General features: G+C 41.1%; 1 protein-coding gene across 8 annotated transcripts in view; it reads left to right on the top strand.

Moving 5' to 3' along the window:
• The window catches only part of GRID2 (glutamate ionotropic receptor delta type subunit 2), a 677,007-nt gene that overhangs the window by 596,153 nt on the left and 54,206 nt on the right, over nt 1-26,648 (top strand). For 7 of the 8 annotated variants that reach the window (XR_010439884.1, XM_064711069.1, XM_064711071.1 and 4 more), the window contains one exon: nt 14,537-14,703. Coding sequence is in view for 7 of the 8 variants with exons in the window: in XM_064711069.1 (XP_064567139.1) it covers nt 14,537-14,703 (167 nt within the window). In the remaining variant the exon portion in view is untranslated. Of the gene's footprint in view, nt 1-14,536; nt 14,704-16,022; nt 16,310-26,648 lie in introns of those variants that run through there. The other variant, XM_064711075.1, reaches the window with a different exon arrangement.

The raw sequence follows: 26,648 nt of genomic DNA, 5'->3' as shown, positions 1-26,648 counted from the left end.
GTCACCATGTGAGCAGAGGCTCTTGGAGGTGTTTTGCTTTTCCATCCTTATTGCCAGGTAGGCAAGTGGGCTTTCCTGAAGTGAGTAAACTATAAATTTAAAGCTGAAGTTCTTCTGTTAAATAAGCAGAATGTTTCCTTAGGCTGAGGAGTAGTTATAATTGTGTTTTTTCCACCTTTTATTCTCTTTAGTTAAATTGCCATCAAGCAGTTTATGTCTCCTTGCATTTGAATTAGGTGGCAGAGTTGTCCAGTATGAAATTGTGAGTACAATAAATTGAGTTTCTTTTCAAGAGCCAAGCTATGGGAGGAGAGCATTAAAGTGCCATGTGGAGTATTTTAAGAAGCATTTTAACTAGGCTGTAATCACATATCATTCCTCTATTCTTTTGCATGAAATAACTGCTCTAGATAGGCTGCACAACTCCCTTCCTGAATTACAATGGCAGGAGAGAATTGTTTACTATTCCCAGCTCTAAAGCTTTCCTGCTGCATAGGGGCTGATTGGTGTTTATGGCTGTTTGCAGAAGGGCTATTTAATCAAATAAAACAGACCCCATTCCCCACTGAAAGTAAGAGAGGGAGCGATATCAATCCCAGGGGCTGTATCAAGATGGGTGGAAAACACAATGTACTGTAATGAAAAACCCAGCAGATATCAGCTGTATTATAAAAGTCTGTAAGGGTTCTGGTCATAGCATCAATCAAAGGGTGGAAGATTGTGTTGTTTTATATCTCTGACCTCAGAGCAGGATTTCCTTGTAATGCAGCCATGGTTTAACCCCAGCTGGCATCGCAGCCCCACAGAGCCACTCTGTCATTTCCCCTCATTTCAGGATGAGGGAAGAGAATCAGCAGAGTAAAAGTGAGAAAATTCATGGCTTGATATAAAGACAGTTTAATAAGTAAAGAGAAAGCCACAAAAGCCATCAAAGCAAAACATGGAGTCCGTTCCCCACTTCCCACAAGCAGGCAGGAGTTCAGCCATCCCCAGGAAAGCAGGGCCCACGTGTAACAGGCACTTGGGAAGGCCACCACCGTCCCTCTGAATGTTCCCCCTTCTTCCCCTGGCTCCACATGCCCAGCATGATGTCACATGGGGTGGGATGTCCTTGGGCCAGCTGTTCCAGCTGTGCCCCCTCCCAGTTCCTCATACACCCCCGGCCCCCTCGCTGGAGGGGTGCTGGGAGGAGCAGGAAAGGCCTTGACACTGTGCAAGCTCTGTTCAGCTGTAATGAAAATATCCCTGTGCTATTGGCACTGTTTGCAGCACCAATCCAAAACACAGCCCATACTAGCTGCTATGAAGAAAATTAACCATCCCAGTCAAAACAAAGATAAATACTTTTCTATAGATTCTCACCCTGTAAGTAAACAAATCTAGGACATGGCCCCTTCCCTTTAGTGACTCTTGTCCCTGACTCACTCTAACACAAATTCCCAAGGAACCTCTAAATTTCTCTTCAGTCTTCCATTCAGTCCTGGGTGCAGTTCTTTAATACTCTGTTTTATAAGATATTGATGGCCAGGACATGTCTTGTGATTGATCTAAGATACTGCAACATAACTTGGTCCAAAAAAGGTCTGAATTTGGTACCTCTGGAAGACACTGAAAACAATACTTTGTGTCCTGCAGCATGGAGAAATGGCATGGCCTTGCTTTCTAAACTGCATGTGGTCAGAAAAATGTGGCAAAGCCAAGTTTGAAAACCTTTACATTTTGTTTCACACCTGACAGGAGTTCCGAGCACAGTCATGTTTTTAATGTGACATTGAAGTATGCACTTGAGAGCTGCTGGGCTGGGAACAATACCCTGTCACCTCATTCATGGGTTTTCACTGAGAATTGGTACAATAGAGGGACACCAGTCTGCTCATCCCTCAAAGAGGGGAGGCTTACAGCCAGTGCATGCTCAAAAGCACAATTTGACATGAAAAATATTAGATGGCCATCCGCAGCACTATCTAAAGGATCAAAAATTTGGCCTCAAGTGCTAACATTTTTCCCAAGTCGTGTCTTTACACTCAAGTTGTTGTATGAATCTCTTGGACTCCAAATGTTGTGTTTCACAGCATAGTCAGGAGGCAGCACACAACAGTGGAGGTGCACATCTGGCAGGTGTAAACAGCTAAAGCAGGAATGTTTCCTCACAAAAGGAAAATGTGAGCATTGGTTAATGAATGTTTGCAAAGTGCTTCCAGTCCTTCAGACTATGCTATTATTGAACTGAACATCTTTGATTATGCTATGGCTGTGCTGAAAGCTAAATGAAGGAGCTGGTTTTCTTTAAACAGTATCTTATTCTTGATTAGAATATGATCATTAAATCATTTCAGATCTAATAAAGTGAGCAGCAGATAGAACACAGCAAATACAGGGGGAAAATGTGAGATTTCAAAAAAGAATCGAACTAGGCAAACCCAGAAGTAATTCAAAAGAGCTCATACCAAAATTCTGGCTAATATAATGACATATGGCGTATTTCTGTGAATTACAACAGTTGTAGAAAATATTCAGGATATTATTTTGTGTTTTGATACATGCCAATAGCAATCTTGAGTTAGAGAATTTTACTTCTGAAGACATCCTCTCATGTATGGGGTTGAGAGTCTCCCCAACTCTTTTAGACATTATAGTGATTTTGAAAAATTTAAATGAAGTTTAGAGGAGTGGAAATATCAGCCAAGCACGTAGCTAAAGATCACATAATTTTTTTTGTATGTGATAGACTTTTCTATGCTTCTTGCTGAACCTCTCTCTTCCCAAACTAGTCTCCTGCTTTATAAGATCTTGAATTGCCCAATTTAGCCTTTAATCAGCTGGCTTCTCCATCTTCCTCCAACATCCCACCAAAGGTTTTCTCTGTCTTCCTACCATACCCTTTCTCCTTTCTTCAAAGTTAATTTCTCCCTACATCCAACATGAAAAATCTTTAGCTCAAATTTGGCATCCATTGGAAACAGTCATTGGTAGACCTCAGCCCAGTTTGTATTTCCATCCACCAATTGCAAACTGGCTTGGCTGCTGCAAACCTTGTGAACAGAGCCGCAAAGGGGAAATCTCATGAAAGCAAGAATTATTTAACATAACATTATATCACATCCAGATCCATTCCTGGCTGAAGGAAGATAAATTACACCCAAATAACAAAGAAGCATACAGAAGGTTTGTTTTGAATTTCTTTGTAGTACTAGTCCAAAGCCTGGTGGAGTTTCTTCAGTCCCCATAGAGTTTCCCACGGTGCACTTTAGGACTATACTGCATCAAATTGTATCAAATTGTATCCTTTCAGCACTTATATTGCCCACCTTCCCTTTATTTTAGTTTTTACTACTCCATAAATATTTTAAGCTAAGAGGAGATGACAAGTCTCATGTAAATTTTTTAACTGCAGTTTTGATCTCACCTTTATCATGTTATTCTCAACTGGTAGATTTCTTTTTTTTTATTATGCTGTTGTAATATTTTTACAGTCTGTGATTTATCTCATTCATTCAGCTCATGCATTGCTAGACCTAAACTCTAGTGTGTGCCCCATGCAGGGACAGAGTTAGCCCATTGATCTGACTATTAGTTCTTCACCAGCTGCCAAATGTAGATGCCTGTATTGGGCCTCAGATTCCCATTGTACTTGCATTATTCAGCTCTAAATAATTTGAAATATGACAAAAAGGAATAAACGCAACTCAAAAGAAATTTTAAAAGAGACAAGAGAAAATATTATTGTCATTTTACCTTCTTCTGCTCTAATATAATATGTTCTTCAGAGATATGTCATCCATAAGATAAAGGGAATATATTTTTCTGGCATTTTATTTACTCTGCTTTGTTATATACATGTTGTGAGTTAAAGTTTTTCCTAAAATTTAATGATACTGTATTGGACTTGACATAGATGTAGTAATTGTATTTTACCTTTGTGTCTGATGATGTTTTTATAGAGCTGCGCACAGAAAGGAGCTGTATCTGCCCCCAGAGCACTGCACAGCTGCAAGGCTGTTTGTACAGATGCAGGCATGCAGCTGCTTTGCCTGTAAACTTGGTCAGGCACTTAGCACCAGTGTGTCAGAAGCTGTGTTGCATCCTTTAGTATCCCTTAACAAGTGAAGAAAAAAATTGTGTCATCATTTTCCATTTAAAAATCCATGCTGAAGGAACAAGGAACACGACAATAATATAGAACTGGGCAAGTAAATTAGTATTTCTCTGCTTTGGCAGTCAGTAAAGGCCTTTCTCCACCCTTGCCACTGTGCTGGCAGCTCATGTGTTCCTTTGCAATGCAGTACCTACAGAGAAAAACTCTAGTTCTTCACTGTATTTAGTATACATGTGTCCAACACACTCTCCTTCTCATGGGAGAGTCCTGTATGAGAAGTTGTTTTTAAGTTAGGTTGTGATGTAAATGTAACTAGCAAGCAACAGCTGTGTAGACATTCCTTCTTTAGATATAATCCAACTTGTTTGTCAGTGAAATAAATAAGACAAGACTGATGAGAATACATTTCCTAACAAGGTGGTGGCCTTTTTCAAGCCATCCCTTCACAGATACTGGGTGATAGCAGCACACTGGATGAAGTGTTAAAATATTGAGTCCATGATTTTATTATGATGTTATTGCATGTGGTTTTTCAATTTCCTTTCCCATAGTTTGGCGCTAACTAATGAAATTATTTCATTCACTCAAGTAGGATGTTTACTGGTGTACATGATTGGTTGGGCACTTGGCTGTCCACACTGCATGCACAAATTCATGATTTGCAAGTGCATTGTTCCACTAAGAAAATCTCAGTTGATGTTCCTGATTCTAGCTGAAATGCTACTTCATTTTAAAATGGCAAATAAGTTCTGATTACCTTGTATCTTCATTATGAAATTTTCTTCTCCTTCATAAGTACTTTAACTCTACTTTTCTCATCACTCATCTCAAAAATACCTTGGCTGCCTTTTTATTAATGTTGTAGGACTAGGACAAGTAGTTGATTTTAACCTGATTGTAACCAATTTGTATACCCAGTGACAGGGGGTATACAGATCAAATTCAAATTAAAAAAATAAGTAAGACTGGGTGACTCATTGCAATGTATGTTTACCAAAGAACTATCCTGGTTTACGATAAAATGAGATTTCTTAGCATATTTTGTCCAAGTTTGAATCTGACAGGCTTAGGCAACATAAAGAGAAAAGTTTTCATTATTTATTATACTTGCAGGAAGGCAAGAATGGAGCAGGAAACACAATTGCTTATTGCTTCTATTGATACATATTTAGATTTTTATAAGATGTCTAAAATCATGGCTCAAGTAAACCAGAGTGAGTTATCATTAGGGATTTATTCACTGGAATATAATCATAATTGAAACTGAAACTGTAAGGAAGAAGGTATTTTATAAAATAGTGTGTAGTTTCAAAAGCACTAAAATTGTCAACATGTCATCAGAGGATATTATCATATTCAATTATAATCTCTTTTTTATTAAACTTTATTTTTTTTTTATTCTGAAATGTTGATCCATTGCAGGGATAGTAATTTGGATTGAAGTCTACTATATTCCATTTCTTGGAATAAAATATTCTCCACTTTAGTGTTGTTTTTTTTTACTGCTTTTGGTCCCAAAAGTTGTGATGTTTTTCCTTAATTCAAAATCTTGAAATTCCTTGTGCAGGAAGATAACTAATTTCTGTCCAGCTCAATCTATCAGTTTCACGAATTAAAAGTTCTGTGTTTAACATTACATCTCTGAATTTCAAGTGTTCCACACAGGAATTTCTGTTGACTCCTGTTCCAGGAGAAAGAAAGGATTAAAAATCGTTTATGAAAAATACTGGTTCTGAGCGACTCCTCGAGCTCAAGTGATTGTTTTTCAGTAATTTCTTTATTTTCAGATAATGTTTGGCAGCTGTTTCTCAGTGCTGTCATCTGTAACTGATTTCTGGCACCTGAGCTATGGTGTGGGCAGGTCAGGATGAATTGGAAGCAAATATAAGGGAAGTGTGTGAGTTGCACTGCATTTGTTATTTACAAAGGTGTGCCAAATGAATGTTACAGCCTTGGATAAGTGGAAGTTCTTGTGGCCAGAGATGAACTGCTCTGTATGTTTGAAGGTAAAGGCTGTGAGTATTTCACTCTGTAAAGATGAAAAAGCCCAGCTATCTCTTGAAATTACAGGAGCAGTAAACAGTAAATCCCTGGATGGCTGTGGAGAATGTTTAGGAGCTGTTTCACTATTTTGGGTGCTGTCTGAACTTGAAACTCCTTCTGTGTACTGTTTACATCTTTATTTACCTTTGCACATGCAGAGCTTGGGTGCCTGCTCCTTTGTCTGGCCTTGCTCTGCCTGGCAGCCCTGGCTGTGCATTGTGACTGACTCCAGCAGCATTATTTGTATTCTCTGTTTTGTCTGAGGGGTTTGACTTGCTAGTTTGTGACTGCAGGGACAGGAGCTAGCTTCAAAACTTACAGGGACTTTACGTGACAAGTTGTTCTGTTGTGTCATCTTCTCAGTTGTCTGCATGGTGACAGCTAGAAGGGCAGCCTGAACTGAGTAAAAAATGTGACTGCACTGGGCTTCTTCCCCCTGCCACAGCCCTTGATGTCTTCCATGGGTCCTAAACTGCAAAACAGAGAGAAAACCTTCATAGCTCAAATCTGTAATGTTCTCCTTTCCTGTGGGTTCAAAACACCTTCTTGCAAGAATCAAAATGCATTCAGCAGTGGGGTCTCCAAGGACCTGACAAACCACTCACAAGGGAGGGTGTGCTGGCATTAAAAACCAGTCTGTGCTGCAGGCTGAACTTGCAGCCTTGCAAAAGAAATGCTTAGTGACCCTCTGGCAGCCTTTATTGAGCTCTCACAGAAAGGGAGTGCCAGGTGTTGCTGAAAGGTACAAACCTGAAGGGGTGGGGACAAATCTCAGTTTCCTTCTTTCCATCCTGCAGCACGTAGAGGGCAGATTCACTGCTAGAGAAGAGAAGTGGATTCATGGAGGTTTTCCAGAGGAATGGGAGGCTTTTGAGGCAGCCCAAGCCTGTTTGCAGGCAAAGTGTGTAGGAACATGATGCAAATCAGTTCCTACATGCTCCAGCCCAAGCTTGTGCAGGCGCCAGCAGTCAGTGCTGTCTGTGTCCTGCAGCTTAGCAGAATGAGGGGAAACATGCAAAACTGCTTAGCAGAATGAGGGGAAAAGAAGGGCTGTGAAGCTTTTCTTTTGAAGCTTCAAGATTCTGTGTCTGGACCAAGCTGGCTCCTTCCATATCTGGGCAGGAGATGCTTATCAAAAAGGGAAGAATAGAATGGTTCTAAAGAAGATAGTTAAATTCTTTTGTGTGAGTAGTGGGACATCTTGAATCCTATTACCAGTAGAAAAGTGGTCAGGGCTCGCGTATGAGGAATGTAAAAAACTGAAAGATATGTCAGTTTCTTTAAAATAAGTTTCAAAAATGAAAGTATTTCATTTCAAATGAGCTTTTACTGTAGAATTTTTCAGTATCACTGGTAGTTTTGCAAAGATTTTTCTTGTGGTTAAAGTTCTTTTTCAACTGATGAATAGTTTTGATGAGTACTTTTTTGACTTTTAATGATTTTTCTCCCTTGCACTTGCTATTCAGTAAGCATGTCTTTGAAAAATGAATCTGCCCAAAAATTGCAGTTAGGATTCTATTCTAAAGAAGGGAAGCAAGAACCCTTCAGTGAGCATCATACTGGATTGATTTAATATAAAGAGGGATGCTGCTTTTCTGTATTCACCTCTATTTAACTTCTTCATGGTACTTTAATCCACAAATTATTTTTTTACCCCAATGAAGAGTATTGACCCATGTACGTTTCCTTAAAGGTTCTTTTATTGGGAATTAACTGCCACAAAAATATTAATTTATCAGAAGAGGGGAATCACTTCAGCAACATTTGGTTTAAATTTGCCCCATTATTGAGACTGCCATTTGGTTGCCACAGATCTCATTTTCTGAAGTACTTTCATATAATTTTTGTATATGACCTTCACTACAGATACTCTTAAAATAGTATGCATTGCTGTCTGCAGCACTTAGTTGTCAAAAAACAGATGAAAAGCTGGCATAATAAAAAAATATATTGCTTCCTTACCTTTCAAAGGCCTGCTTTGCTGAGAGTTATTTTTTCTCTTGTGTCTCCTATCCAAAATCAATGTTTGCTGTAGCAAATCTGTGGTTTAGTTGCATGTCAGTGATCAGCATGATCTGCTGGTTTTTAGAGCTTTGCTGTGGTTACCTGAGGAAGCTGCTGCCTCTGTTCTCCCACCACCCTCAAAAATGTGCCTTACGTTGGCCTCCACTGTTTTGCTCCACTTGTTATTTTCTTTCTTGTTAACTTACATGATACCTTTAATTGCAATGACAAAATGTGAAGATGCTGAGCACTGGGAAAGCTCTGACACTGTGGTGCTCCCTCATTACATAGCTCTCATACCTGAGTAATTCCTATTCTGGATCAATTAAAAGATCTGCCCAGTGGAACAAGTGAACATGTAATCAGGAGGTTTTTCTCAAGAAATTGATGGCAGGTTGTATATGAGGAATTAATGCTCTTCCTGATTAAGTTTTATGTCTAACAAATAGACATGCCATTCAAGCTGATACGGCACTGTAGTGAAAGATAAACTTCATACTGAAGAGAAGTTGAGGCTCGGATTTCTAACCTCTTCTTTCTTCCCCTAAGCTTCTAGGTGTTTCATTTTCCTGCTGCTGTTTGCACCTGGGCTCAATGATGCTCTGAGAAACTATTCCACACTTCTCTGAATAAGTACAAAGAATGAATTTCAATGTTTTACAAATAGAGGCCCTTGAATTTAAATAACTTTCTATAGAATCTACAAAATTACATATTAAAGGTGGTGGTAGTAGTAGTAGCAGTAGCTGGTTGCCTTGTTGACTGAATAGAGTTTTCTATGGATACATATATATATGAATTTTTATTCTGTGCTGTAATGCTACTGTGGGAGTTGAGCTCCTGTCTTGCAGTGCAGAGAGCTGTCAGTCAGATTCCCTGACTGCATGACTGCATTTCACTCTTAAGCCATGCAGATCAGCCATGCATGCTGTGCTGCAAGAGTGTGAGGCAAGAAGTGCTGAAATTGTACTTTGGATGTATGGAAAGATTTACTTTTGTAAATCAGTGGGGTCTATTCAACAAAGCTGAAATGTAAGGTTTTATGTTACTGGGATCCAGATAGAAGTCAGCTAGATTTGTGCTCTTTGTAAACAAAACCAAGACTTGAAACCTTGGTCCCCTGAGGAAAACAAAGTAGCAAATAAGAATTTCTCTCAAGGCAGATCTGACTTCTGCTGCAGCCTGATAAACAGCAACTTCATTGGTCTCTTGCAAGAGGATTATGGAAAGTGTTTCCCCCTTCTGCTGAAAAAACACCCTCTCTTGTGAATGCTATCAAGCTGTTTGCCAACACCTGACAATGTGAAAATCTAGATTTAGGCTTCTGCCTCAGAATTCATCCTTTCCTTTCCCCACTTCGGAGTACAATATCCACATTACCTATACCAGCTCTCGCTCATCTACTTGCAAGTGTTCATTCAATCTTCTCTCCTCTCCTTCATTCCTTGTGTAACAGCAGCCTTGCAAAGCTGTTTAGTAGAGAGGAGCACAGCCCTCTGCAGGCTGTAGCTGCTGCACACTGGCTGAACATGGCAAGAGTGTATCAAAAATGTGATTTTTGTATTTATACATGCCAAAGTCTCAGCTCCGCACTGATGGGCACAGGTCTAGCTAGCAGCACTAGATAGGGCTTTTTCATCTCTGTAGTCACTGCAGTGGAATGGCCCATTCTGGAGAATAGGACCCTCAAATTCCTGTAGGGAGCAGGTAATTAATCAGTCCTTGATTGGGTTTAGGTCAGAGCTGGAGCTGCTTCTGCTATGCTGCAGAGGAGGCTGCTTCTGTTTTTGGCTAAAATACAGCAAATACTGCAGCTGGCAACTTCCTAGGCAGGGAAAGGTGTTCAGCAGTTGGCACCTGACTGATGATGGAAAAGAGTGGAAACAGCACCACCACTGTGTCTCAGGAGTGTAGGTGCAGTGTGCTCAGAAAATGGGCTTCAGCAGCACTATCCAATAACTTTCAGATTTTCTTCTAGAGAATTAATATCATTTTAATCATTTTAAACTGAATATTCCCTGGCCTTAGGAGTTCATTGTTTTTATAACAGTTAACACATTTTATGTACAATGAAATATTTAAAAGAGGTCTGCAGGAAAAATAACAGCCATTTCTTTTAAACCTGCAATCTATTGAGGGTTTTGTTTTTGTTTTTTTTTTTTGTTCATGAGGATCCTTTGTATTTCTTTTATAGAGGAATTCAAAATACAGAAAAGATATTATCCAAGAATACAAGTGTGATAAATTACAGCAATTGGTTGCTGTTTACTTACAATTTTTTTTTTTGAAATTTAGCATTTGCTAGACCTAGAAATGTGCTTTTAGAATGCCAGAGTTGTACACAAATACATTATTCAACTTACTGTGCATGAGTGGGTTAGCTGTAACAAGAAATACTATCCATATCCCTCTTCCCTCTTGGCATAAAATATGTGCATATGCAACAGTGTAATGGCTTTAAATGTTTTCCTCTTATAACTCAATGGGCTTTTGGTGGAATCATCCAGGATAAATTTTAGCTAATCTCTACAGACAGGGCTTCAGCAAAGAAAAAAATTTTTTTTTAAGTGTTCAGTGATAGAAACTAGAAATATAACAGCCCTATAGAAGTAGTTTTAACATGTATGTGCTGATGACTCCTGTTCTGTGAAACAACCCTTTTTACAGTAACTCCTCCTGAATTGCTCACAGGACCATGAAGTCAAGTCAAGCATTTCTGTGTGGTACCACAGCTCCCAGTTTCACTTAATGACCACTGCAGTGCATGAGTTCAAAATGCCCTGATGAACAACTCACAGTTTCAATTTTGCCTGGTTTTGTTGGTGGTTTTTTTTTATCCTATGACAATAGATATCAGATACTCAAAGTGTTTGTAGCCTCTGCCATAGTGACAGGCAGGAAGGCACAGGGAAGGACAGTGAAGTGTCATTTCTCCATGCCCCAGTGGACTGAAGAGCTGGGGGTGCTGCAGAATGATAATGTGCTGCCCTCCCACAAACTCCTCCCTGGCCATCCAGGGCTGCATGGCCATGTGTGAGCAGCATCCAGATCTGCCACCATCCTGAAATGCTCTTCTCTCTACACAAAAGGCCAAAAAAATGGTGAGGAAATGTAGAATCAGGAATGCAGTTCTTATGAGAGTAGTGAGTTACATGCGTCACAAGGATCCTTTTTTGTTTTGGTTTTCTTTTCCCAAAGAGATTCTGCTTTCATTTAGCTCCCATAATTGGCTGAAAGTAAGTTCCTTAACTTTTTCTGGCAGTACGGAGCTGGAATTTTTGCTGTTGATTTTGAGGCCCATAGTAGAAGTCTTCTGCATAGCTATTGAAGAGCTGCAAAATATGTGCTTCCCATGGTAGGAGGGAAAGAGGGATAAAAGTTTTTAATTGACATTTTATCCTGAAATTCTCTTGTCCTTTTACAGAGAGCATCATCTCCTCTTTCCATAGAGTAGGTGCAAATCTGTGAAACATCAGCAGTGTTCCAGGTATGCTATAGTCTGGCAAAATTTTATTCTTAGTTTTTTAAGCTAAAACCAGTCTTGAGCTGTGTGAAACATCCCTGGGCAATGAGTTTAGACTGATTCTCAAAGGAAGAGTATGCTAAAAAGGAAATCCTATAGCTCCAGAGCTGGCAGATAACTGATTCTCTCTTAGTGAAACAGGTGTTTCTCCCATGCATAAAAATTAAGAATTGGAGACAGTTCAAAAGTAGTGTCGCTGCTACTGGGAGGGCTGAACTGATAGATTTGCAAGCAGAGATTAAAGAAAGCTACATCCAGCTCAGCTGAGTAACAGAAAGATCCATCAATAATTGAAAGATGTCAGCCTCAAAGTGTGAGTGAGTATTTAGAACTGCAGAGCAAAAATACCTAGGAATGACATAGGAAAGTTATATATTGAAAAACAAAAGGTAGTAAGAACAAATACACTGAATAGCAATGAAATATGTTAGATCAAGAAGTAGTTCTCTAAAGAGAGGGATTGCAAGCATGACAATTACAACTTAGGTTTGCTCCATGGTTTTGAATTCCTGAGATTTGTAAGTGAATAGGGCAAAAATGCTAAAAAGAATGTGTTTTAATGCATGGAGCAATCATGTGTTGAAGGTAGGTGATGGGAATGATCCCTTCTGGCTCTTCAATCTCTTTTTGTGCCCCATGCACTTTAACTGAGGCTCATTGTGATGTTATCTATGAAAAGTAATAACTTCGTGGGAACTTGAACTGTGATATTATGAGCTCTGTTCTGAGGATCTTATATATACCACTTCATCACAGATATTATTGACAGTAAGTGCTTTCACCACTTTTATATATTCTCTTTGTGGGTTGTTTTATAGCAAGGCAGCTAAATCAAGAGAATTTTTCCTGACCAGCTGAGCTGCTGATAGGTCTCCTTACAAGCACTTAGGTGAATTCAATGCACTAGGATGATAAAAAGGCAGGTTAGAACAAAAGTGGATGTCAAAACATAACCCTCTGCTCCTTCCATCACCTCAAAGGTTATGTCCCACATGTAAAATTACTTGGGTTTTGAACCCCACTTTCCCTTAATTCTTTTGTTCAGAAAGTCCATTTGATCCTTTTCAGGATTAATTTGCCCACTTCTGATCCTCTGCTTTTGTCTCTTATTTCTCTCCCTTGTTCTCTGCACATCATGATCCTTTTTCAGGCTGAGTCATTATCCTGTTAAATTCTCCTAGGAAGGGCTTTTTTCTCAGTCATGCTATTTCTTACTCAAGTGGTGCCTGCAGGAAGATCAGAACAACCCATGCTAGGAAGAGCTCTGTGAGTGGCACTACCTATAGGACAAGCATACAAGTTGTATTGTTTGTTAACTGCAAATTCACTTCTATCCCTTATTCCCTGCCTGTTTAGATAAACCTAAACCTCCACTGAGAGGAGAGAAAAAACATTCTTGACAATTTCCAGAGCCTGAAGATTAAAACTGGCCCGGTCCTGCATTTATTTGTGTGTGTGTTTGTGCACTTTGAAAATAATTTTCTTTATCCTGCAAGTCCTGTGGAGTCCACAGATAATATGGCTCCCTTTCTGCTCCAAAATCTGTACAAATCCTCCCCCTGCCATGCCTACAGACAGAAATAGGAAATATTCCCTTGCCAGGCCTGCAGTAAAAAGGAATGTGTCCCAAATGCAATCATTCCTTGTGCACTACATCTTGTGAGCAAGCAGACGGTGTGGCTTGCTTCAGTAACTTTTATATGTAAACAGTCTTTAAAAACATAATCTACATTGTCAAAGCCTAATCTAAATGATGTACTGACATTGCTTACTTTGATATGCTGACTTGGTTTTGAATTCTCTCTGGATTGCCTGGCCCCACATGGCCTTTTTGTGTTTTGTTTACTTTTCACTTAGCTGTCACGTATTTATTCCCATTAGATGTACAAAGTCAATGGATTCAGCCTAGCTTTACAGCTTGGTTGCCTAATACAGCACAGGGAAAAAGCTAAATGAAGCCAAGCAGAGGGGCAGGAAAAAAAGCAGAGGGATTCTTCAAGTCTGACACAGAGACCAAGGAAAAGAGAAAACCAGCAAAATATCTGGGTCTGGTAGAGCACCTGTAGATTACTGTTTTTCAGAAAAAAACATTGTATGTCTGGAAAACAGAAATTAATTTATTTGTATAGAACTGAGTTTCTGGTTTAAAGGCTTGCTTCTGAATAAATGCCTAATTTTTGTATACATCACATAAATTTATTTTTTTTTTACATCTGGATTTGTTTCAAATGTGAATGGATGGGGAAATGTTATTTTACAAGCTTTTTCAGTCTAACGAGCTGGTTGGATTTATTTTAGTCAAACAGTTAAAATGGCTTACATGAGCTTGTTCTGTGAAAATGTTTGAAGATATGTGAAAATGCCTCATGCTGAGAAAAGTAATCCCAAAAAACCTACTTGGTGTGATCTTAGCCACAGAACCCATAAGGCAAATGGGTGTTTGTGAAGTCTGTCACAACTTAGTGCATGACTGAAATGTGGACCATCCTGAATGAGGTCTTCCCTCTGGATAGCCATGCTTCTCCCAGTGGGAATACCTACCCTCCCTCCAAATGGTTGTTTTTATGGCATTGACAGGGATTTCATGGGACATTTAGTGTTGGGGGAGGGACTGTGGTGTCTCCTTTGCTCTTGGAAAAGGGACAGTCCATATTTCCTCCATGGCACTGCTTCACTGATGGCGCGTTGTTCTCAGGTCGCATTCTCTAGTTTCAGCCAAGGCGCTCCAGCCCAAGCCCTTTGTGGCAGCAGTTGGGCACCCAAACTTCCCTTCCCTTGGAGAGCAGACTGTGCTGAAGCTGCCCCATTTCCAGGTGCACCGAGCTCCTCCTGGCCACCCATAGCCTGAGCTTTCCCTGTGTTTGCCGCAGGTGAAGCACGGGAACTACGCCTTTGTGTGGGACGCGGCGGTGCTGGAGTACGTGGCCATCAACGACGCCGAGTGCTCCTTCTACACGGTCGGCAACACCGTGGCGGACAGGGGGTACGGCATCGCCCTGCAGCACGGCAGCCCCTACCGAGACGTCTTCTCACAAAGGTAAGCCTTTGGAGCTGCTAAGGGAAGCTTTCTCTCAGCTCTGGAGCCTTCTTCTAATTTAATTTTCGGCAAAGGAAAAACGTGTTGTTCTTGCGATCCATTTCATTTCTTGCCTACACATTCATTTTATCCGAGACATTGAATTATTCACTTTTCGAGAAACTGCTTTAAAAACACTTTGTGTTGCTCTTATTTGAATTGTTTCTTGTTTCTTTTTAAAAACATTAATGAGATAAACTCAACCTCATTAGCAGGAAAATGAGGAAAGAGTTGCTTCATTTGTTATAGAGTGTCAGCATAACTCAACTCTTCCTAGTACAGAAGCTGCTTCTTAAAAAAAGTGAATTTGGACACTGATGGGAAAACTAAAGGGGATGAACAAGAACATTTGATGTTTTGGTGGAAGGACCCCTATTAGCACCCAAAAGCATAGGTGCTTATCCCCATACTAATTGATCTCTTGGGCCACAAAAGTGCCATCTCTAGAGATGCTACTGGTACTGTGTTTCTACTGGGATCGGAAATACTGAATTAATTGTATGTATTGTGCCTTTGCACATGTATTTCTGCTTCACTCCAGCATTGATTCCTAAATCAGGATCTGTGTGAAATGCAAAAATACTACTGAACTTTTAAAAAGTATAATATCTGCAGTTTGGCACTTAGGGGAAGACATGAGCTAGTCTTCTGATCCTTTTTTCTATTCTGAGTCTGGTCTCTCAGCCTCGTTTCTGTTGGTTTGTGTTATGTGTATGAAGCAAAATTTTACAGTTGCTGCAATAGGATTTCTGTTATGTGGCTGCCAAGTAAACATACAAAACATGTTTAATTTGGACTGTTCCCTTTGCCTTTGTTCAAAGACTGTGGTGGGGGAGAAAGTAGCCAATCCAAGAAACTTGGATTATTTCAATCCGTTCCACTTTGGGGGTGACATTGCTGAATTTTGTGCTAACATAGCAGCAACATAAAGAATTTCACAGGATCAACAAAAAATTTAATTTTAATGAAACATGTATATGCTTTGTATATTACGAAGAGTATTTAAGGCAAATATTTACCAAATACTGTCGTATTCCGGCTCTCAAGGCTGGCTGTGCTTGAAATCTCTGGCACTCTACTGTTAGGGATCTCTATGTAAAAAAGGGAGTAGGATTCCCTCCTCTAATCCTCCAAATAAATTCTTCCACTTTATTAGAGCTCTCAGGTGCTTGTCAAGGTGTTGTGTCATCCTCTCCACAGCCTTATCCCTGTAAGTTTGAGTACAAAACTTGGAAGACATTAGGGAATTTCATTGTCTGTCTCTTTATCGCCAAACACAGTGCAACCGACAAGCGATGTGGTGCGGCTCACACCCACATTTTTCCTGCCCACCACTGCTGCTCTGCAAGCCGAGGTGGATGCATCCCACGTGCCCTCAGAGACTGCTTGTGACAGGGTATAGCTCTTGGCACAGGGGGAAGTGGTTATGGCTGATTCTGGTCAGAGAGTTTCTCCTTGGTCGCGGTACTGGGCACATGGAGAGGCTGGGTTACAACTTCTTCTGATGCACTGCCTTCAGCCACTCCTGGATCATTGCTCTGTGCAGGCCTGACATTTCCAAGTACAATTTTATTTCATAAGACAATTTTGGCTTTTCAGTGTGTTATTATATCTTGGAGCTATAGGGAAGCAGAAGGAAGCATAAAAATTTGCACATATATAGGTATTTTTATCTGAGGATCTTTGAAGCAATACTTAAATATTAGCATCTCTCAGGAAAGCAAATGCTATTTCCACTTAATGCTTAGGGAATCCATAGCATCAGGAGGCTTAAATGAAATCCCAAGGTCATATGTTGTCCCCTGGTGGAATCAGGGATCATAGGCACTCATTTTTGATTTCCTGCTCAAGTTGTCAGAGTTCAGGTAGATGAAGAATGGGATTATTTGTCAGATATTGGGCCACAGGAGGATCTGGGTGGATATGCAGAACTTAGCACTGGTGAGAAAATAACTCATTGCATTAGGAGGAATAATGGCTGAACAGAGAAATTGGAATTTGCTTGGAGTGGTACAACCTCCTGCAGAATTTAGAGAGCCTGAGATATATATTCTGAAAATGTGTGTGCTGCTGTGCTTATATTCTTCTTTCTGTATTATGAGAGCATATTATATAGCATTTCTAATTATGTCCATAAATATACATTTACATTTTAAATCAGTGAAAGACCATATAAGAACAAATATGTGAAAGAGAAATCATGCTTACAAGGTAGCTTACAAGGTTTTGTTCTTAATACCCTTCTGTACTGTTCCTTGAGTTTATATCCATGTGGTTTTCATACATCATCCTTACATTTCTTCCTAATGAAAAGGCTCAACAACCTTCAGCAGCTGCAGCCTGCATGCTAAATAGAGAGAGAGGAATAGATTCATTGTATAGGATTAGCAAATGTTCGCACGAATATTTCACAGTTTTAATGCTGCAGGGAACTGGTTTAAAATATATTAGCACTTCTTGATCTTTCCCAAAATAAATATATTCATGTGAAAATACAGGCCTTCTCTTTTAAGAAATTTCGTATAAAGCCATAAGCTGCACAGTGTTAAATCCCTAGGGTGCAGCTGTGAAAGGTCTGGCAAGCTTACAGGAGAATTTGCTCTCTGTGCAGGAAGCACAGGCATGCATTTAGAACTTTTCAGTACCTTTTCCAAACATACAGGTGATTCCCAGAGAAACAGGAAAAGAGACAGGTGTAAACACTCACCTCTTCTCTCTAAAGCTACACAGTGTGATCTGCAGTCAAGGTAATGCTGTGGTAAAGTTTACCAACAGGAAGCTGTGTCAAAAAAGGGTCTTTGAGGGTCAGAGAGGCAAAAAAATCCCTTCTATGCCAAAACAAAGATGTGAGCAGCAGTGAGTGGCCTGACTGCAGTATGAGATTGGCTTTTTACTGCACAGGGGTGGCAAGGCAGCCACACAGCATCTGGGACCAGGCCCTGCCTCATGCTTTCTCTGAGAGCAGATGCTTTGGGTCCATCTGACAATAGATGTGTGGCTGTAACACAAAGAATATAGAGAATAAGCTGGGTAATATTGGAAAGATGGAGCTGTCGTAGCTATCCCCATGACTTCATTCATGTTGCAGATGTTAACAAGCACAGCTGGCCATGGCACCAGGCAGCCAGGTGATGTGCTCAGGTTGTTCTCTTTCCTTTGCCACTAAGATTTAACCTTCTGAGCACCAGCAGCCTCCAGGCAGCATGTCAGTTTTCCCTCTCTATATATTTTTCTTTCAAGGTAATGACAGGGGCTGTAATAATAGGAACTGCCAAATTTCCTGGGAGAGCTTGAAAAGGATGTGTCTTTTGGCTCATGAGGAGCTCTGTGGTGACACTAAATTTGACACCTGTTAAGAATTCTTTTCAGCCTTAAACTTTAAAACTTCCACTGCACCCCTAGGAGGTATAAATATAATTGCAGGCACTTTTCAGAGTATTCCACAGGATATCTGTGCTTCCTGCAGTGCTGCAGCAATGGCTCAGGTGCTGTGCGGGTGGCTGGCTTTTGGTGGGGGTCAAGGAGGGCTGGCAGCAAAGTGCTGGAATCCTGTTCATGTTCCCACTTTCTCTGCTGTTTCATTCTCTTCTCCTGCACTGCAGTCCCAGCTGTGCAGCACACTAGAGACAAAGGGACAGGGGGCACTAATTCTGTGCCCAGCAGAGACCAACAGCCAGCTTGTCACTTAAATGCAACCTGTCAGCACCCAAAACCACTGAAAAATAGTTGCTCTGCGCTCCTCTTATCCCAAAAAGCATCCATGTGTTCTGCCCCTCTAGGTCAAAGGAAACAGTGACAATAGGAGGAATAAAAAGGAAAAGGCAAGCTTGCCTTTAGAGCCCACAGTGTGGGACTCTGTCTTGTTCATCAGCTGTGTTCCCACAACTGCCCCAGCCAGCACAAGCTCAGGGACACCTGAAGCTGTCTGCGTGCCAAGAGGAGCAGCAGCACTTCCATAATTCCTGGTGGTTCTCTGTGGGAAGGGGGCATGTGAGGGCAAAATGTATGGAAAGTACAGCTACCATGTAGCAGAAACCCCAGTCTGAATTTGACATTATTCACAAAAAGTCGCAGGGAATTTGTGGTGTTGCTAGAGAAGTCAGTCACATCCTTTTGTCCTGAGGGGGGAAAAGAAATGGAGACTTATAATGATTTCCTCATGGCAAGCCCAAAGACACCTCCCTAGCAGCAAGTGGTGTGCTTTCAGATGTCCAAAACTTGGGAGGGAAAGAAGGGAGCCATCATATGGCATTTCAGACTGCCCCCTAGCAAATCATTAGCCAGCTGCTTTAAATAAATGGTATGGGTATTCTCCTGTCCTTTTTACATCTTATCAGCAAAATCCTGAGTCTTAGAAAGTTACTGCCCTGAGCCATAAATATGTGTTCTTCCTGTCTCCTCACCATTAATTCCCTCTCCCTAAATTTTCATTCTGTGCCTTGGAGGTCACTTATGTCCAAAGACTCCAGTGCAAGGAAAATTACTTTATTCCTAACTACCTTGATTTTTCTCTGCCCTTGGGACTATGTACCCCTTTCTTTGAGAAGACACCACTATTTTTTTTTTAATATTCTTTTAATGAAAGCCTAAGCAAGTGTTATTATTCTTATTCTCTGACTTGACTTTTACCAGTATGTGGGAAGGAAGAGTTTTGGATTATACCCTAACCCTGCAGAGGACTAACAATAATGACATAATTGATTATTTCATTATTATATGCAGGGATCATCTGCAGAATAGTGGACGTCTTAGTAAGAGATCAACTTTGCTTTGTCTCAGTAGTGTGCTAAGAATTGAAATCCTAGTCTGAGCTGTATGTATAACATTCTGAAACATATACTGCCAAACTAGTAAAATCTACTTAAATCCACCCAAAGCACATTTTTTCTCATAACTCCAGAAAATTAAGAAACTCTGCAAGTTGGGAGAATTACTTGACTTCAGGCAAACTCCTGAATTTAAATAGAAGAGTTTAATTTTGAGAGTCTGCTCTTAGATCATGTCACAAGTTCATATGACTGAAATTACATTAGTGAGAGGAAAAAAAAATCAAAATTGATTCCAGGTTTCTGAGCAATCTGACATGAGAGCCCACTCTTAATTTATTCAGATATAGTCATTGCTAATGAAAGCCTTAACTTCAGAGTAGCACGTAGTAACAAGGTAGTTTCTCAGATAACCAGGATACTAAATAAAAATTTAACCACACCCAAGGTGATATTTTTTGACTATCCAAAATAGCCAGTCTGTCATATTTTTTCTGACTTGTATGGGTAAAACTGAGAATTGCACCAGGCCCTAGGTCTCAAAACATGTCCATCTTCCTTTTTGCTGACCCAAATCCTCCAAGACACACTGCATTTGCCCTTCATGCCAGGGAGCTCACCTCGAGGAAGGGCTGCTCAGGCAGCTCCTGCCCCCTGGGGCTGCAGCGTGCTCACACTCTGCTCACCTCACTCCGGGCCACTGCACCCAGCCTGGAGCCTGCCACCTCAAATGGATCGTGAGAAAAGATATAGCTTCGTTCTGATTTTTCAAAATGGCATCCATTACTTCATGAGAAAGCCTTAACAGAAAGCTTTTGTCCCTCTGCTAGTCTCTCTTCTTTTTCCTACCAAGCCCACAAGCGGCTGACCCAGGTTTACAGTGCTCTGCAATCCTGTCCGAGCTCATTGCTCACAGCTCTGCCCAAGGGCCAGATGAGCTGACACTGTCCCTTTGCATCCTCTTCCACCAACTGCCTAATCCCCAGCCTCTGAAGATTCCTGCACTGTCACCAGAAGGGTTTCCTGGCTTTATTACCCCTCCCCTCTGGCTTGCTCACCTTGGCTGTAGGACTGCAGAGAGGCTGTGGCTCCCACACATCATGTTGTGAGAACAGGAGAAATGGCTTTATTGATTCCTGATGGTGCTTGCAGGTCTCACTGTGAATTCATGGCTAGGAGCTGAACAGGATGGAGACGCCTACAGAAACACAGGCTTTAGCAACTTCTTAATCTCCCATGATATTAACTGGTGATAGAGCTTAAAGGATTCTGCAGCAGATCTGGAGTTTATTACATACACATAGTGAAAAATTACTCCAAACTGATGCAAGCAGTGAGCAGATTAGGGCTTTTTAAAGATACCATAACATTATTCGATGGGGTAAGTTAAAGAATCATGAGGTAGCAGCACTGACAAGAAGCATGAGAAAGAAAATCATAGGGAAAGGCATTAGATCTTCTTGCATTCTCACACAGCACAGAGCTATGAGGGAACAGAGAACTGCCTGCCTTCTTCACCATGGAAAGGCACCTCTGCATCCAAGCAGTGCTGTGGTGAAGGAAAACTTTCCAATTTTTCTGCATGATGAGGAAAAAGGTACCAGGAAAAAGGCAGCTTTATTCTTTCTCTTTTTCCTAATCAGTGCTCACTTTCAGAAAGGGCCCTACATTGTAAGTTTCCCAAAGGCAAGCTGGGTAAAGGCATGCTTTTGGATATTAATTGCCCATCATTACTACCCCAAAGAAAACAGTCTAATTGTGATGTGTTAAATTACCAGTAGAGAGCACTTTGCAAGCTCTTTCTCACTACTTGCTATCCAGTTCTCTACCCTGAGGCACCTCAGACTTGGCATGTAAAATGGCCAGGTATTACCCAGTGAGCTGTGCAGTACAGTCAGTGGAGACAGTGTTGCTCATCCAGCTGTATGGAAGCGACATTTATTGTAAGCTGAGTTGTTCATGTGTTTTAAAGTTTTATGGAGTGAGTAAGTGCATGGCTGCAGAATTTGAAACTGCTTGGTTATAAATCTGTTGACAGTAAAGATAAAAGAAGTCTCAGTGAGTGGCTTCCCGCCAAGAACTTGCCTTTTATGAATTCCTGAAGCAAAGATTAGGTTTACCATCAGTGCACACTGCCCTGTAGTACAGGTTTTTTTCTTTTCTGGCTGCCTTCTCTAATGTGTGCATCAGTCTGGAGAGGAATGGGTGTGAGTACTCACTCTGGCTCAGCTGAGCAGCACCATTGCCTTTAAAGTGGGGTGGAAAACAAGTGCAAAGCTTTCCCTGGAAATAGGAAGGGACCAGTCATGCAGTTGCCTTGATGATAGAACCATAATAATCCAAACAAGAGCCCACATACCCCATACCTGCTCTTGGCCTCAGTTCTCAAAACTGGTCAACCTATTTCACTTAAAATAATCAAGACTAGCAAAAGAGCAAAAAGTAATAGATCTTTGCTAACCCATTTTGTTGCCTTAAAAAGAAATTAACCTTTAGCTGGACCATAAAGCTCATTTTCAGCTAGTCCTGTTTTCCAGATAAAAGGTCTGAAAATAAAGTTTGTTTTCTAAGCTGAAATGAACTTGATGGAATGACAGCTGGAAGGATTTATCCATATCTGAGCTAAGAGATTTGCTTCCACCAGTGGAATGGCTGCAACAGAGGCTACCTCAGCCTGCAGAGATCTGCCCTGCTGTAAAACACCAATCTCCTGTTTGTCACCAATCTCCTGTTTGTCACCCATCCTTGAATCATCAGTAAGCCAAGGTGCTAGCCTTGGTTGATGACTTCAGCCAAGTTCAGGGGTTGGCAAAGGGAAAAAGAGCATGGGGAAAGTCTCCAGGATGTAGAGCCAAGGAAGAGTGATAGCAGGTTTCCTAGCAGAGCTGTCTTCCCTTGCTGAAATAGGAAGAAGAAAGCTCATTGCAGGAACAGAGGAAGTGACAGGAAAAACAGTGAGGAGCTGAGCCCTCCTCAGTGATTCTTAGAGGGACAAAAAAATGAAGTCTTCCTTTTTGCTCAGTTCCTTATAGGAGGAGGTTGGCAAAGTGAGATATCTATAAAAACTATCCAGAGAAGGCTTCTGCTGTGTCTCAGGGCAATCCCATGGAGTAGGTTGGTCTAGGCTGCTCCCCGAGGAAATAATGAAGGAACTGGGAGAGGAAGCCAGTTTGCCCAGCAGGGTCACCAGTGTGTCAGAGTGAGAGTGGATAGAGATGTTTGGATTAGTTTGAAGATGAAGATGGGGTGGGGAAGTCTTTGCCCTCTGACTCCTGTGTAGTCTTGAGGAAAAAATGTTCTGATGATGAGCTGTCACAAAATTGGAAGACCTCTGCCCAAACCCCAAGGAAGACTTGGTGGTGGCAGAGAGGCTTTGCAGGGTTAAAACAGATGAAAGTATTTGCTGACATGAACCAGCTGGATAATGCTGGAGGCTCTTGTTTGCACAGTGTGCAACAATGTGGTTTATGTTGTGTTTTAGTGCCAGTGGTGTTAGGTTAGCCCACAGTACAGCAGAGCTCTGATCCCAGCCATCATAGTTTTGATGACTGTCCTAAAAACCAAATGCCTTTCCAGACCCAAGTTTTCCACTTAAACATGGTGTGCAAGCGGACAGAAATGACGATATGGCCAAGGAAAAACTGTTTGCCATTTTATTCATAAAACACTTTTGCAAAGTGCATTTAGTAATTTGCCATTGTAACTACCTGCACGCAGAGCTTTCAGGGCAGAGCTCTGACACTGTATTTTGTCCATACTTTGACTGCTCAGCTAAAACTTCCATTTCTATGCATTTATTCTGCTTCACACATTATGTTATCAGTCACTTTCAATATTTCAAAGTCACAGCAGTCCTTTTCTGACATGCATTTGCCAGAATGAACTGCCTTGACTGCTGTTATTACAGACTGCAGTTCCTGACTAAGGGAAATGACTTACATAGAACCAGAATATTGAATATTGGAATTTCTGAGGAAAAAAAAAAACAATAGATAAAACAGCATAAAATTAGAATCAATGAACAGAAATAGATGCTTTAAATGACCAACTGTATTAAATGGAAAAAAAAAAGGAGGAGAGAATGGGGAGGCAGGATTTATAACCCAATATAAAAGAATTAATCAAGAAAAGTTTGCTCTTTCAAGTTCCTATGCAAAGTACTGATAATGGCACTCTTCAGCCAGCTGGTAGTAAATCAGAAAAGTATCTCATACTTGGACTTTCTCTCAATCAAATACTTTATCATATTCCTCTAGTGCTCACCTTCAACAGAGGGATTTGAATAAAAGCCAGTTATAGTCCCAGAAAACCATCACAAGGGGGTTTGGCCTGTCTGGGACACGTGCTTACACTCCTGATTAAGTGGCAGTGGCAATAATTTGTCATGGCACGTGAGCACATCTCGCTCTTGCATGTGCTCAACAGCATGCACAGGCTTTGCCAGGTCACTCTGAAAGCCCTCACAGTCAAGGGCTCAGCCAGGGGAAGTACACTTGTTTGGAAAGGTCATGATCCTTTCATTCTTACTGCAATTGAATTTTATTTTTTTTCCTTCTATTTGCTACTTTTGTCTTCAGCTGAAAGAATAGCCTAACAGCAGAATTTCCAAAGCAGGGAAGAAAAGCTGCCACCTAATTACCTGGCTTTGTAGATAAGTGCATGCTCCAGCTGCTCCCACCTAAGCAGAAAGGTTTCAGCTGGTGACAAGCATTAAAAGGAAAAATAACTGTATTGGCTGCAGTTTCATAGGTGGGATGCCTCTACAGAACCAAAGAGATCATGAGTATCTCAAAGACATCAGATTCCTACCGAAGGCTGATAAGACAGATAAGCAATGTTGGATTTGTTTGTTTATTTAATTTAAATTCAATTACTTTTTAATTAAAAAAGAAGAAACAAACTCCATTACAGTAATATTTGGAGAGAAAAGCAGCAAAGTCATTAGCACTGTTTTGCAGCCTTGAGAGCAGGGATTAGACCCAGGACTGATTTTTTTTTTTTTTTGCTTTGTCTGGGATATTCCTACAGCAACACATGAGATTAACCATGAAGAAGTGAGCCTTGACATAACTGAGAAATAGATACTTTATTTATAATATTGTTTGTTTTTGTTAATTTCCTTGGGTTTGGAGGGATTTAGTTAATTAGCAGTGGATCTTGAGATCATGGAATTACTCCAGATTTATACTGGTTTAGCTGACAGTAGAATTTAATCCTATAATATGCCTTTGGCATAATTTAGATGTAAGGCTCAAGATTAAGGTCCCCACGAAACGGGGAATTTATGTTCATTTATTTTTCTTACACTGTGAAGTGCTATGCAAAGCTACAGAAATGTGTCAGCTCTGACAGTCACACCTGGGCAGCAATCAGGGCTTTCACAAAGCCATTGGGCTTCACCTGCAGCACCAAATTCCCCTGTGTTCTTCCATTTTTTATCAGTCTGGAGGAACTTGTAAAATCCATAGAAGAAAAGCAATTGAAAAGGAAGCATGGTTAAAGCCCTGAGGAAGTGAAAGTTTCTTGATCTTCTTTGTGTCCCTCTTAAGTTAAAAACACCTACAAAAACTCATTTTTAATTTTTTTGAGAGTAGCAATCTCGCACCAAATTAAACATACAAGGCCTCTTGAAAGTGCAGTGTTTCAGAAAGAACCCCTGACAGGTGTTTAATACAAGAAGAAATTTATCCATGGTTGTATATGTAAGTCAGTATATGTGAGCTGTGCTGGCGGAAGTGGCTGTGTTTTGTTCTCAGCTCCAAAATGGAATATTTGTGTGGTAGCAGAGAGCAGAGCAGTGACATCCTCTCCTTCTGCTTGGCTTTGCCAGTGAAGGGTCTGTCACTCCAGCTTGCTGCAGGACACTCAGCTCAGGGGGATGAACACATCCAAGCTGACCCCACCAATCACTTGGATGCTGATCAAAGCCCCTGCTTCTCCCACTGCCTGTTTTCTTCCCATTTTCTCAGCTTTTACCAGTGGTTTGCTGCTTGCTTGCTCTGAGGCCTTCTTTGGTAGAAGAGATCCAGGCTGGTTTTGTGCTGGAGTGTTTTTTAGGGCTGAGTTTGGGAGCAGTAGAGTCTTTGCTTTCGCGGAGAACAGCAGTAGCCGAGATGAAGGGAGGCAGCAGGGCTGCAGAGCTGGCCCAGCTGTGAGCTGAGCACAGACACAGCTCCCTTCCTCTCGCTCCTGCCAGCTTATTTCAAATCACCTGGTGTCTTGGCTTCCTTTTTTCTGCCCAAAGTGTTTTCCTACTGCTGCTTCACTTAACACAGACCCTTTTGGCTGTTTCAGTGTTGTGTAGCAGCCTGTTGTTCCTTTCCCTGCCAAACAGGGGTTGTGGGATGAAGCCCCGGGTGGGTGCAGAGGAGTGACCCTCAGGGTGGCTGGGCACACTCTGGGGCCAGGAGGTGCCCCAAGGGCTCTAAGTGCCTGTCCTCCTGGGTTAATGGTCTCCAAACCCCCTCAGAAACAAAACTGGTGGTTGGGGTCAGTAATGTTGCTCATTGTGAAAAAATGAGGATTTTTATTTCCTTTTTCCCCCATTTCTCAGAGGTGTAAGTGGTTTGTCTGTTCATGGGGCTGAACATGTCTTTTTGCTCATGATGAAAATAAAGCTTGGGTAAAGATTCTCACCAGGAGACTTCTGCCCTAGGCTGGCAGGACTAGGAGCAGACCATGCTGCGCACCTTTCATCCTAGTGCAATTTAAGATGATTCCCACAGTGCTGCATTTCAGGCTCAGCTCTGAATATTTGCTCGCTCACTGAGAAGCTTTCTCATCCCCCACAGGCATTGCATACCCACTAATATCTTTTTCTGAACTGAGGAAAAAGTGGAGATGCCAGTCCTTCCTTTTGCCTAGGCAATGATAAGCTCCTTGCTGAAATTTCCAAATGTTACATCCCTTTAGATCACTAATACAGCCTATCCCATACAGCTGGAATTATCACAGGCTCAATCTTAATAGTGATGGTGCAGGTTATCTCTGTGTAAATAGTACCAGATCTTTATTCAGCAGGAGGAATGCTGTAGGCCTGCACTGATATATTGATCTGGATAAACAAGATAGTTTGTTCCTATCTGGAGGTGCCTTCTTAAAGTTCAGTTTGTGATGCTTGCAGGTAAAACTGATGATTTA

This window comes from Zonotrichia leucophrys, chromosome 4, assembly GCF_028769735.1.
Source record: "Zonotrichia leucophrys gambelii isolate GWCS_2022_RI chromosome 4, RI_Zleu_2.0, whole genome shotgun sequence".
Classification (NCBI taxonomy): Eukaryota; Metazoa; Chordata; class Aves; order Passeriformes; family Passerellidae; genus Zonotrichia; species Zonotrichia leucophrys.
The sequence above is the reverse complement of the archived record's forward strand: the minus strand, read 5'-3'. Positions and strand labels throughout refer to the sequence as shown.